Source organism: Equus caballus, chromosome X (genome assembly GCF_041296265.1).
Source record: "Equus caballus isolate H_3958 breed thoroughbred chromosome X, TB-T2T, whole genome shotgun sequence".
In the NCBI taxonomy this organism is placed as follows: Eukaryota; Metazoa; Chordata; class Mammalia; order Perissodactyla; family Equidae; genus Equus; species Equus caballus.
In genome coordinates this window covers 139,967,918-139,982,335 of record NC_091715.1, presented here as the reverse complement: position 1 = coordinate 139,982,335, position 14,418 = coordinate 139,967,918, and the positions used below count along the sequence as shown (strand labels likewise).

The following is a 14,418-nucleotide window of genomic DNA, read 5'->3' as shown; positions in this document are numbered from 1 at the left end:
TGGCAAGTGTCTGTTGATCCTTCTTACCTTTCATTTTATGTCTCTTCCTGAAGTCTGGGCTAGATGCCCCTGCTATGTGCTCCCATAGAACGTGGTACTCCTCCTAACACAGTCCTGTCATTACCTCTTTATCTGGCTTCCTCCCCAGCTGAACTGTGAACTCCATGAGGGAAAGGCCAAGTCTATCTTGCTTGTGACTATATCCCTAGTCCATAGAAAGTGCATGGCCCATAGCAGAGACTCAATCAATACTGAATGAATGAGCAACAAGCCCAGGTAAACTTGAGCCCCATACATTTCAAAAGAGTAAAGTGAATCATACAGAAAGATATAACTTTAAAGAAAATCAGTTATGTAGTCACAGAACATAATTGTTTTCTTTAAAAAGTAAAGAAAACATGAGATAACAGTGTTCAGTTCTGTTGTCGAGGTAGTGGGATTATGGTTTACTTTTTTTCTTCTAATAACCTTATTTAGCAAATTTTCTATTATGAGTCTGTCTTTTATGGTAGAAAAAATAATGTTATAAATTATAAAATAAAAAGTAGAACCCTACTACAAAATGTTATTAGCTCTTTTTCTCAAAATGAATAGAGTATCATATACAGTAAAATATGATCACTGGGTTTTTGCCCCCACTTTTTTAGAAGGTGAATAACAACACAAAATCTCTGCCTTATTTAACACCAACAGAAGTATACGTTGATAACATAACCCAAGTTGCAAAAATCTCGTCACTATCTAGGGCCTGAAACACCACCAGTGCCTGTCATATGGCATTTAAAATTCTATAGAAATTATTTTTAATAAAAAGAATCAGGATTCTGGTTTGATGCACAAAAACAAAACTATCAACTTTATTTTATATTTGGAAGTAAACATGACAAAAATAAGAACTAATTTTTGTCTTTCAAAAACGCTCCATCAGGTTTAGATGACTGGGACAGTCTGCTGTGCTCTGAATGGTTTGCGTTCTTCTCACTGGGAAAGTAATGCTACAGGAGAAAAGTAAAATGGAGTTAAACAACTTAGAAAGACTAGTATACATACATCACACTTTGTAATAAAAGGAAATGACTGCAACAAAGTTCTCAAACCCTATATATTGAATGCTATGACTAACATGTATTTTCAGTTTGCCAGTGTATCATCATCTTATTTTACTGTGAGGCATACAGACAAAATACACTATAGCAAATACCATTGCAATGACAGTTTCTGAATAACAAAATTAACTTCTATGCCCCAATGAATGGCCCACAGAAATCAAGTTTTGTTTGTCTAGTTATAATGTCACATATGTGTACGTGTGTGTGCATGCATACATATGCACATGTATGTACTGCATTAAACTTACACAAAGTAATACATAGGTATGTATAATAATATACATGTATGATTATTATTATATACACTTACGTATCAGCTTATATAAGAAATATGTTATATACACACACATATAATACTATATAAGGATTTTCTTTTGTTTCTCCTGAGATAAGTCACTTTTCTTATTCATCTGGTCCAAACTTCTCCTTTTGCAGCTTGGTGAACTGAGGCCCAGGAAAATTAAGGGATTTTCCCAAGCCCCCACTGTAAACAATGGCAGAACTGGGACTAAAGCCAGAGTCTCCTGAGCCTAAGTTCAATGGTCTGTTCTTCTAATCTCCACTTCTCTGTAACTGAGGCTAGAAATTAACACATTAAATTTGATTAACGCATTGCAATTTTCAAAGCATTTTCATAGACGTTATATTGTTTAAGCTACACAAAAAAATCTCAGCTGATGGTATCAAGGAGCTGAAAGGTTAAGTTACTTGCCCATGGAAACACCACTAGTTAATAGCCTGAATCTCCTGACTCCCAGTCCAGTACTCTGAAGTATACCTCTTTTCTCACCAACCATTTTATTCTTGCTCAGCCCTTCACAATTATTTTGAAAAGCAGAGGCTCAAGCCAAGGCTAGGGTATCTGTAAGCCTGTGCAAGTGAGGCCTGGGAGTTCTTAGTGTTTGATTCTGGGATCCCCTCTCAACCTCTTCTAATACTGCATTGTGTAAGTTTGGAGAGCAGGTAGCTGAAATTAACCGCTAGGATCCAGGATTCAATCACAGAGCTGTCAGACTCCTGAGGCTATGCTCCGTCTCCTGGATATGTAGTGTGGTCAACACATATGGGGGACTATGGCCATTATTATTTATCAAGGGTGTCTATCATAGAGCCTCAGAGTCAGAGTAGGCAGATTCCATTTCTTTGTTTCCCCTGCAGGGCTGAACTACATACACCAAATAATGTGGTACCCAAACAACTTGGCACATTTTTGTCCGCCTTCCTACCATCCAAATATCCCTAGTGATAATATCATTTCAGAAGCTGATACTCCTGTGGTCCAAACATTTGTGGGGTAAAACATAAGCATCACTCAAACCAAGATGATGGCAACAAGAATCAAATATTAAATACTCCAACTTTATACCTTATGGTCAATTACCTTTAGACTCCTGCTCCTTGCCATCATCTAGTCCTTTCTCATCTTCCATTGTTGCCCCTACTACTTCAGTATCCTTCTTTAGTTTGTTTCTTTGTTTCTTCCAATCCTTTAAAACTCTGTTAACTTTCCTTCGTAAATGATTGGTCCATTTGCTGTAATATTAAAAGTTCAAAGTGAAACCTTATTTCAGTGATAGAACAATAACAATGGTAAATTAGAAGGAAAAGGTTATTTGCCTACATAACTCTTTACACATTTCCACCTGATTGTTTAACTCACCAGATTTAATAAATCTGATAGGAAGTATTACATCTGGCTCACTCATATTTATTATTGTAATCACTATTGTCACTCTATATACAGTCATTTTGATCATTTGATCCATCACAATAGGAGTGCTGTCTTACTTCCCTCTGCTGACATCAATGTTACCCACCCTTTAAGACCCAGCTTCTATTATCTTGTCTAAGAAGCCTTCCCTTTCACTCCTAGCCTATAGGGATACCTCTCTCCTATGAACTTCAAAACTAAATAGTAATAGTTTACATTATATTAGCATCTACAATTTAACAATTTTGGACTTCCCCTATTACCATCATTTGGTATTCAATCCTGTACTTCCTTGTATTTGCGTGGACAGTGGGTGAAGGGCGGCACTTGAGAACCTATCATAGGACAAGAACTTGGCCAGGTGCTTTACATACTTTATCTCATTTAATTCTCACAACCATCCTAAAAGGTGGATATTGTGTTTCCTATTTTGCAAATGATTAAATTGGGGCTTAGAAAGGTAAGATAACTCACTCAAGGTCATACACAGCCAGTAAACGGAGATGCTGGCATTTGTACCTAGGTCTGTCTGACTCTAAAGTATAGACTCTTTCCATTAGACCACATTGCAGCATTAGCTAATAATGACTAATAACGACAATCATGATAGACTTCCTATGTGTCAAGGCCTGGATATAAGCACTTCATGTACATGATCTCATTTAGTCTTCATGATGACTTGATGAGGCAGGCACTATTTCTATCATTTCCATTTTTCAGATGGGGAAACTGAGGCACTGAGGAGGAAAGCAACTTTCCCAAAGCCACCAGACTACTCAGCAGTGAAGCCAGGATTCAAATCCAAATCTGCCTAAGTCTAAAGTTCAATCTCTATCCACTATGCTCACCTGTCTCTTTTTTCCCTCTGAGCTTGGAAATAACTTCAGGCTAAAAATTTACCTCTTAACTTTTTATACTCCACAGGGCCTGGTACCCAATGGGTGTTCAGGAAATGTTAGCTGATTTTTGTGTTTATAGAGCTTTCACTTTCTAAAGACCTAAACACAAGCCAAGGAGAAAAACATAGAAATGCTCAAGGCAGAGGTAAAGATGGAAACCAAAGAGAAAGAAAGAAAGATTTGCATTCAATATGATGAATAGGTGACAGATACATATTCCTATCCTCAGCTCAATGCTAGGTAGCACACAGAAGAGGACACCTGACCCCTGACAGTGCTACGCAGCTATACTGAGCAACCAGATTCTGAGCATGTGGGGCCCAGAGATAGACAAGCCTGCCTTTCAAATGATGACTTTGAAGGCAATACTCACTTTTCTCCCCTAAAACTGCATTACTGAGTTGTCACTGAGCTCTACTAGGTAAGACAGATGTGGAGCAAATAAACACCTTTTTCTCAATTAATCATAAAAAGATCTCCAGGCATAAATGAAATAGTGGGTGAAGGCCAAAAATATATTTCTATGATTTACCTATGGCCTCTTTATGTCACGGTGTTTTTTAACTGCAGTCTCAAAAAAAATAATAACTGAAACAACTACATAGTTCTCAGTCCCTTGGGGCCAGATGTGTTTCAGAATGCAGAATATTTCGGATTTTAGAAAGGTAATATGGCATGACATACTGAATATTACATGATACTGTCATGGGGTCTGGGGTAGCATCTCATAAGCAAACACAGCAATATTTCTGCAACAAAATAAATGAATACTTACTATAAGCATTAAATAATGACTAGAAAGAGTGTCAGGTCAGGTTCAGTTCTGTTGCCAAATGAGTTAGGAAAAAAGCTTTAGGTTTGCAGAACTTTCTGAATTTCAGAATTTTAGATAAGAAATGAAGGACATATTTTCTAATGCTGTGACTTCAATATATCTTACTTTAAACAATTAAAATGACTCTGTTTTCTTTATCCATAGATTTTATTTTAAAAGTAATAGTGTACATTGCACCTCAATTTACAAAGAAAAATGTAACACAGCCTTATTACTTTCAAAAGCCAGTGCACTGCTCTAGGCTGCAGAGGACTTGGTTTTAGGCCCAGCCTTCTAACATTCTGAGATGCAAAGTTAGATATGCCACCCAATATATAATGAGGATGCCTAAGGGGAAAAAGGGTTGAAATGATTTGTCTAGTGTCCTAGAAGTGATTTTCTTCTTTTCATATAAAATGTCATATATTGTGGCCAGCATACTCACACTTGAAATGTACAGACCCAGTTACCCCATATTCATTCACGGACTGACACAATAGCTCGTTTATGAAATAAATACTATTCTAAATACTAGAGACATAAAGATGAATAAGACATGGGACCTGCCCTCAAGGAGCTTAAAATTTAGAAGAGAAGACAGATATAAGGCTGATAATTACATCACACTGAAATAAGTCCAAGTAGAAGTAAGCAGAGATTGGCAGGAGACAAAGACCCAGACTTACTAAATTAGAATCGCTTGGGTACAGCCCAAGAATCTGTATTGTCAAATATTCCCAAGATTACTTCCATAGAAGCCATCTACAGACCAGAGTTTGAGAAATACTGGTCTAGTGGGCTGATTTTTTCATGTTTCTTAACAATCTCTAATTCATTCATATAAACATAAATTCTTTAAGATAATTTAAAGAACATAACATAAATTTTATACATAGAAAATTATATAAGTTTAACTTATCATTGGCAGTCACAAAGATAGTCAGAAAATCCAGAGAAATGACTAACTAGATTATTTCAATCATTATATATCGAATTGCCTACTACACGGCCTAGACACTAGTGGTTCCCAAACCTGAGTGTACATGAGAATCACTTGTTGTGCTTGTTAAAACACCAATTGCTGGGCTCTAAGCCCAGAGTTTCTGATTCAGTAGGTGGGGTGGGGGCTGAGAACATGCATTTCTTACATGCTCCCAGGGATGATGATGATAATGGTCAGGAACTCCATTTTGGGAAACACAGTCCTGGACTCAAAGAAATATGAAGCTTGGTCCCTTGTCCTTATGAAAGTTACAATTTAACCAGAGAAAGAAAACTAACAACAGGAAACAAAGGATAATTATGTGTTAGAAAGAATACAAGTGCAGAAAGAGGTCCTGAGAAAAGAGAAAATATTGGGACCTGGAGCAGTTGCAAAACACTTCACGGAAGAGTTGAGGCAGTTGCAACTTAGAAAGAATTCAAATAAGTGAAGAGGATGAAGAAGAACAATCCCAAGGCCTGGGAGCAACATGGGCAAAAGAACAGAGGTAAGAAGAAAGCCTGGCGTATGCCAAGAAAACTAAAGATAGCACCCTGGCTGGAGCAAAAGATACAGAGTGTTACAAGAAATAATATTGGAGTTATAGAATGAGTCCGGTATAGATGACTTTGAAAGCCACAGCACTTTGAGTGGACTTGCAGTAACAAGATGCCATTGTGTTTTTATCTACATTTTTTTCTTCCTATTTCCTATAGTAGAAACAGCAAGTAACTCGGAAGAGAGATTGGAGTCCTTGCCTTACCACTATGTAAATCTTAAGCAAGAAGTCAAGCCTCCCTGTACCTCTCTGTTTTAGAGATCAAATAAGACAATGTATGTGAGAAAACTATATAAACCGGAAAAAAACAAACATTCTTATTGTTTTATCTGCACCTTTTTTATAGAGTGTGACTTTCTACCTTGGATACTTGTACAGATCCCTCATTAGACTGTATGTCCCTTGAGAGCAGGCAGCATGATCTGCTTCACTTTTTTTGTCCTTCACAGCACCTAGCACACGGCCTAGAATCCAGATATTCTTGAATACATTAGAAGTTCTTGATTGATATAATGAAACGAACTAATAGTATTTTCAGAAGATAAGTCTGTCAGGACATTACAAGATGGATTAGAAGGAACAGATTAGGAGCCCAGGTATATGTACAAATCGGCCTAGCAAGCATCCTTACTCAATTCCCTCCTTCCTAAGGGCACAGCCATACATTCCTACTGAAGTGCCAAGAAACTTGTCCAGGACTCAACTCCCAGCCATCTTCCAAATCCCACTTGCAGTCCCATTCCAGTTATTATCTCTCTTGTATGAACTCTTTGGATTGGACATATTATGATGCCTTCCTCAGTTCCCAATCCTGCCTTTGCCTTTGGATGCTAGCTAGCCTTGTGTTATGGACTGAATGTTTGTGTCCCTAAAATCCATATACTAAAGCCATAACACCCAGTGTGGCTATATTTGGAGATGGGGGTTCTAAGGAAGTATTTAAGGGTAAATGAGGTCATAAGGGTGGGGTCTCGGTTGGTAAAACTAGAGTCACTATAAAAAGAGACACCAGGGAGCTTGTTCTTTCTCTCTCTTCCCACTTTCATTGCATCAAAGAAAGGCCATGTGAGTACACAGCAGAAAGATCCCTATCTGCAAGCTAGGAAGAGAGACCTCACCAGAAATCAAATTAGCTGGCATCTTGATCATGGACTTCTGGCCTGCAGAACTGTGAGAAAACAAATGTCTACTGGTTAATCCATCCAGTCTGCGGGATATTGTTATGGCAGCCCTTGAAGATTACTAGATCTTGGTTCCCTTTTGCTTCTCTCCTGAAACCACTTACCCAGCAGAGTAGCTGACAGCATACGAGGCCTGGACTAAGCTGTGACTATAAAATGAGAGAAGAGACAAATCCCAGACTCATTCCAAAGGAAACTAAAGAATGACAGGGTGACTAAGAGAACAGATTATATATTGAGGATAAAGGAAAGTAAACAGTCAGAAATAATTCCAAGGTTCCTAGCCTGGGAGACCAATGAAACCACTGACAGAAATGGACAAGTGTCAAGGGGAAACGACTTGGGAGAAAAAGAAGATAAGTTCAGTTTTGCACATGTTGCATTTAGGGTGCTGACAGAACATCTAATTCATGAGAGCGGTTGGAAATATGGAAGAGGCAGAGGTGAGGATTTCAGGATTCAGATTTAAGAATCATTCATGCAGAATCGCCCAGAATATTATGGTCAGAAAGAACCCTAGAAATTATTTAATTCATTATTTACTCTAATATTATGAGAAAAGCAATACCGAAAGAAGTTAGGCTCACCATAAAACTGGTGGCAAAGGCAGAACTAGAACTCAGGTCTTTTTAAATGTTCTTTCTGCTACAAACTTGTAATATTCTCCGGTAGATGAGAATAAGGCTTTGGGAAACAACCACAGCTGGGAGAAGAAAGAAAAGCAAACTGAGATGGATCAGAATGGTAAGAAGAACAATAAAATCCAAGGAAGGAAAGATTCGAGACAGGAGCAGTCAACAGTGTACTACGTGACAAAAAGGTCAAGTTGGATGGGAACTGAAAAAAGGTCACTGCGTTTTGCAATGAAGTTATTAGTTACTTGGCAACAAACTGTTCTTTTTAATCGTATCGACTATTCCAGAATTCTCTAAAATGCTGCCCTTGGAGTCCTTGCAATGGGAACACCTCAGACATATAATCCACATATAATGAGGTTCTCTTATTAGTTCAGCAGCTAAATTACCTTGAACAGGGTCCAAGAAGAACCAGTTCTACGTGAATTTCAAATCTACAGTGACTCATGTTAGAGCAGGGTTCCAGTTTGCTCACATTCTCATCTGATCATATTTTCTCAAAGTTCTTAGAGCCTAGCCATACTTTTAAAATTTATAGATTTTATTTCCTTTCTCTGAATTCATATGTATATAATCCTAGGAACTTCAAACCTTTCAGCAGTTGGCTAATTACTGCATAACGCTTTTCAAAATAACATTACTAATTATACTGTACAGTATAATGAAACACACAAACATGGGGATTTGAAAATGTAAATGCCTATTTTTGAAATTCAATGGGTGATGATTTTTAGGCAATTTTTGACACATTTATTCCCAATTCTTTACTTCCCATTCTAAGAAAGTAAGTGGTATTAAGACTATCTGCATAATGAAAACCACATTATAATACAGAGAATCACGCAGCAAGATTTGTCTAAATGTAGAAATTTTCAGTAACAGCCATCTGGCAAGTAGCAACGTTGAAAGTGTATGGGGGATGTGCTATTTACATCATCTGTGTATCAGATGATCTACAACCTTAAAAAAAGCATGGCTTTTTATTAAGTGAAAGAAAACATAGTTTTGTCATTTTCAGACTGAGTTCTGAATTTTTTCTTAATTCAGAGTTACAAATTCAATCTGATAGGAAGAAAAAGAATATGAAAATGCACTTCATCTGAGTTTAATAGGCATGGTATTATAATGTTTGAATTTTCCACCTTACCAAAGCTATGTACACACTCAAGTATCCTATCACTATATAACACACAGATGTTTAACTGGCATATGCATACAGATTAAACTTTATCTAAAAACCAATAAAGATTAGACACTGAATTTCGCACTTCAGACTACTGTTATTAGCACTCTATTACTGTAATGGGCATAATTCAGCCACCCGCCTTTCCTTCTCTTCCCCGAGAGCCCCTACCCTGCTTCCTTTTGTCCCTATCCACCTGATCTTTTTCTTCCTTCAGCTCTATGTAAGTCTTAAGCCTACCAGTGACACTTAAACCTAATGAGCCTTCTGATCCTTATTAATGAGAATAAAAATAAATCTTACATAACCTTGAGGACGTAATGAATTTCAAAACACATCTTATACGTGAGTTACTAAGGCTATTAGTAGTAGCAAATTCTTAGAAAGCTTTTTACTAATGCTCTCTGCTCTCTTTTGTATACGTGCAACCAGTTCAAGCTGGTTCTCAGTGTACCTGATTCATAACACACCTGAGTTCAAGTCGAATAGAAGTAAACTAGAGGTTCAGTTATAGATTATTCCAGGTGGCATTTCAGCCAGTTCTGCTTAGAAATGACAAGCAGTTAAGGGGTCTATAGCAAGGAGACCCCATCGAGATATAATGAATTCTGTGGAAGGGCCCCCTCTGCACCTAACCCAAATGTTGTCCTCCCTTCAAAACTAAGCTCAAATAGCACCTCCACAGTGGAGCTGACCCTGCTCTCTCTCAACCATCTTGACGTCCATTGCCTCAGAACTTTTGTAAGTTATTGCCACTGCTCATTGTAGTCCTAATTATATTTCATCTTATATTGTTATTTAATATGTCATGCTTGGGATATATTTTAAGGTAGATTTAAGCTCCTTAAAAGTCGGGCCTATGGTCTTAGACGTCTCTATACCCTCCACAATACCTAGCACAAGCAAATAGTGACTGAATATGGTCAATTATGGAAAGCATGAACTAGGCACCAAAAGAATGAAATATATTTGGCTCTGGAAAGTGATTATCCTCTTCATCTAAACTGGTTTCATTTCTCCCACCTGCTCATATTGCTTCTCATTTTTCATCCCTCCAGCCCTTGCTAGTTGTCAGCTCCTTAGGTGATCTGTAATAAAAGGAACTGTCCAAACCGCAGGAGCTGGGAAATGTCAAAACATCATTTCTTTTTTCTTATGACTGAAGGCAGAGAGGAGAGCTATAACGGCATTTTCCTGAAGGAATGTATACTTAATATATAGGACAGGACCCAGCAGGAGGAGGAGCTGAAGAGCATCTTCCAATGCCTCAAGACTTCTTCCAACAAAGAGGCCCAGACACTGTTACTGCCGATCTGCATTTGGCTTTTAGCCCCTCTGATTTAGACAAGCAACTGTGTTTGGCTTCTTTTCTTTTTCAAATGACTACATACTGATTTTACTGCTGAATCTATTTTCCTCTTATGAGGCCATTTATTTTACCTACTATAATATTTTATCTCTCTCTTTATTCTTTGAAATGAAGAACAGGAAATGAGTTAAAAGGATAGTGCTAAAGAGAGCTCTTGCTCCCAAAAAGGGGAGTTTAGCACACTTTGGTCTCCATATAAGCGCCTTGTTTGGTATCAAGGATAGAATCTTCATTCTAACACAATTATTCCCCTTCCTTCTAAAATCAGCTTACCAGGAAAAGCTGACAGTGCCCCATCCACCCTTAACCATCCGTTGTTCCTGGAAATTCAGCTAAGCAGCAAGCTGAAACTGACACCTGCTCTAGAGTTAGGACAAGCCAGCCCTGGTGGTCTAGTGGTTAAGATTCAGTGCTCTGCCACAGCCTGGGTTCATTTCCCGATCAGGGAACCACAGAACCCATCTGCTGGTTGTCATACTGTGGTGGCGGTGCATTGCTGTGATGCTGAAAGCTACTCCAGTGGTTTTTCTCAGGGCTAATCTTCCTCAAATAAAGAAGACCTGATGGTAGATGACCATATACTAGATGGAGACTAATACTTCTGGGAATCCCTTGAGTTGTAGTCAATAATCAGCTACACTTCATGCACCCCCAGCTCACTGATTTATTTTTCCTTCCAATTGAGATTTTGCTTGATGAGGGAATGTACAGACTATGCAAGAGGATGTCTTAAATTTACAGAAAAATAAAACATGTCTTTTAAAAATATTATGGTAACTGTACTTTTACATTTTTCCTGAGATACCCTCTTTTAAACAAAAAGGACCCAAACATAATCCCTGTGTTTCTGGAGCATATGAATAAACGTGTCTACACAGAAATATCCAAGTATACTCAGCAACCAGCAAATAAAAGTTTATGTTTGCCTACCTCCTCCGGCAAAGAGAGCAGCAATAAATGGGCAGACATCCCAGGATGATCATGCTGATCACACCAAGCCCAAACATCCGCAACATCTGTGTTGGCTCTGTCGGTTTAATTATATCCTGTTACTTTTATGACTTAAGCAAGAGAAGCAAATCTGAGTTCTTTCATAAAGTCATTATAAAAAAACTATCAGTTAATAAAGTAAAATATGGAGGTATTCTTATATGACAGGTAAATATCCTTGCTACTCTATAAGTAGTAGGAGTTTATGAAGTGTTCTTGAAATATAACTAAAGACTACACTTTAAATACATGGCCCCCAGCAATGAAAGCCTTAAGAAAATGATCCTACTGTTTTGCTAACAGATTATTACAACTCGTATTGTATATTTCTTAAGAAATATACAGGCCTAAGCCTGTTTTTTCTTTTGCCATGTGCTACACACCTTAGAGCACTCGAGGAGTGAATTAATCTATGACTAGTTAACTTGATGAAGGAACGGCTTCTTAAATGTTTACTTCCAAATTATAAAACATTAAATTAAACAAGAAATCAAGAATTTGCAGGTAAATAAGCATATTTTATTCTTCTACCCATTCGGAAACACATTCTAATATGATTGGGGAATTGTAAGTCACGGTTCAATTTTTCCCTCTACAAGAACCAAATATCTCTTCACACATAATATAAAGACTAAACTGATGAATGAATTATAAACATCATGTGACAGTGTTAAAAGTGAAATACTGTATTCATGATCAGGTTTCAGTTTCCATTATTAATACTAGATATTCAACAAAGAGCTGTAAATTGAATAGGGACTATATTAACCTAAGACATTGTTTTGCGTGCATCCTTTTTGTAGTACTTGTTAGTGTTTAGTCATATCAAATACATCCATCATGGGACCAAACTGGTAATATATGCCCACTATCCAAATGAAGGAACAAAAACAGATGGTCTAGTTCTCAAAACTTCGTAAAGAAAAAAAAAATCTTAAGAGAAGAACCTAATTCAAAAACAATAGAACAAGGAGAAACTAATAAACAGACCTTAACAAGAAACATTCAAGTCTACTGTTACATACTGAGATGCTGAAGACAAGATAAATGGGAAGAATTCTATTCAAGAAAAGAAGGTGGGAAGAGGAAAGTAAGCTAAGGCATGCCCAAGAGGCATCTTCTGCCAGGTATTGAGGGTTACATCTCATATAGCCTGGAATCTTTAGGACAAGACAGAGAGTGACTAAAGCAAAATGTATCACATCTAAGGGCTAAGCAGAAACTGCTCACAAATAAAGACCGGACCACCTCAGGACCTTTTGGGACAATATTGCTCTAGGGCTGGGAGTCCCCTTTAAGTGTTAAGCTGGGAGATCCAAATATAAATTTATGCAATTGTGACTTATTTCTTGATTTTTAAAAATAGAAATATAATAAATGTAAGAGGATGAACTTACTATCTTTCAATGGGGCAAAACAAGTGAAGTTACTGGTCCCGAGAGAATAACAGCATCTGTGTGCCAAACATGCACTCTGGTTAAGATCTTGCAGGTCATCCTTGCAGGCCTTCAGCACCTGATTCTCCTTTGGAATGCACGCTTTCGGAAAAAACATTCAAGAAAGAGAATTCAGCATGGTTATCAAGCACTTTCCCTAATTAAATAATTACTGCAAGACAAAAAAGAAAAAGAAACATTTAAAAAAGAAAAAGAAACATTTAACCAGGTATATTTAAAGAAAAGATTGAATGACATATACAAATAGTGATGAATGCTGAAAAAATAAGAGTTAATTTAAAAGTTACCATAAAGTTATTTAACATGACATTTTCAATTCTAGATGAACTGCAGAAAAATAGAAATTGTTAACAGGTAATTGGTAAGGTAGTTTTAAAAGGACGACAAACCATAAGCCGAGTAGCAGTGATATAAATATAACGCAGAAGGAGCTAAATAACAAGAACAGACCAAATGCCCTTAAAACTAACACCTTGTTAAAATAATACCACAGATATCCTCTCACTCAATTTTACTAAGCTACAGAAACTCACTGAATGCATCAATAAGAATGAATGTAAGTAAAATTCACACAGTTTACTGCTAAGAGTAAAGCAAGTGATACTATTAGTATTGACCTACTTTCTGTGAACACCTCATATTGGCACTACAGTATGTTTTACGAGTCTTCCTTTTGACCTTAAGTTATGACTCCATAATTTTGAATAGGCAATGATTTATGGCGTGAACACCAAGATTCATGCAACTGCAATAAATTCACGCATATTTGAATCTATAAGACTCACAAGCTCAAATAGCTGACTTTTTCTAACATCCTGCCTTAAATAAGAGAAACAACTTTAGAAAGGCAGATATCAGATTTTTATTCAAAAAGAAAACCTCTACAGTATGGCTTAAAAAGCCAGCATAGATTCAGTTCAATCTCCAACACCGTCAACAACTACAGACTTAGAAAAGTAATAACTGATGTTTTATGATCATTCCAAAATACTTCAACATCAGCAAAGAGCAATACAATAATTATAAGTATATTTTTACCTTTTGGTATATTTTATTATAGTCCTCTTCCTTAAAGACTGGCAATTCCTAAAGCTAAGGTAAAAATAACAATGGCTATCATTCACTACACACCTATTTGTGCCAGGTACCTTGCTTTACACACATTATTTCTAATCTTCACAACAAACTTTCAAAACGAGTTTTACAACCTCTATTTTAAAAATAAAGAAATAAAAGATCAAAGTAACTTGTGCAAGGTTACAAAATTAATGCATTACCAGTTGCCCTGGATATTCATTTCCCAAACATTTTAGACATATGAGAGTTTAGCTTACTCTGTTGTTATATACTCTAAGCAATCTGTTCTTCAATCCTGCCAGGCCCAGAGTGACTCTCCTCCCCAGGCTGGACTGCATCTGAAATACCACGTTCAGTCCTAGGCATCATACACCCAGAAAAGGGTGACAGTAGTCAGGGCCTGCTCAGAGCTGGGACAGACTTGCTGTGTGCTGAGTTCCTCACTACTGGCA

The 14,418-nt window shown here is 37.2% G+C and overlaps 1 protein-coding gene across 1 annotated transcript in view; it reads right to left on the bottom strand.

Moving 5' to 3' along the window:
• Positions 1 to 828: 828 nt before the first annotated feature.
• FMR1NB (FMR1 neighbor) overlaps positions 829 to 14,418 on the bottom strand; it is a 34,203-nt gene continuing 20,613 nt past the window's right edge. The window contains exons 3-6 of the mRNA XM_023633826.2: positions 12,830 to 12,970; positions 11,373 to 11,469; positions 2,491 to 2,642; positions 829 to 995 (exon numbers count right to left, since the gene is read on the bottom strand). Of these exons, the coding sequence (XP_023489594.2) occupies positions 979 to 995; positions 2,491 to 2,642; positions 11,373 to 11,469; positions 12,830 to 12,970 (407 nt within the window). The 3' untranslated portion in view covers positions 829 to 978. The remainder of the gene's footprint in view (positions 996 to 2,490; positions 2,643 to 11,372; positions 11,470 to 12,829; positions 12,971 to 14,418) is intronic.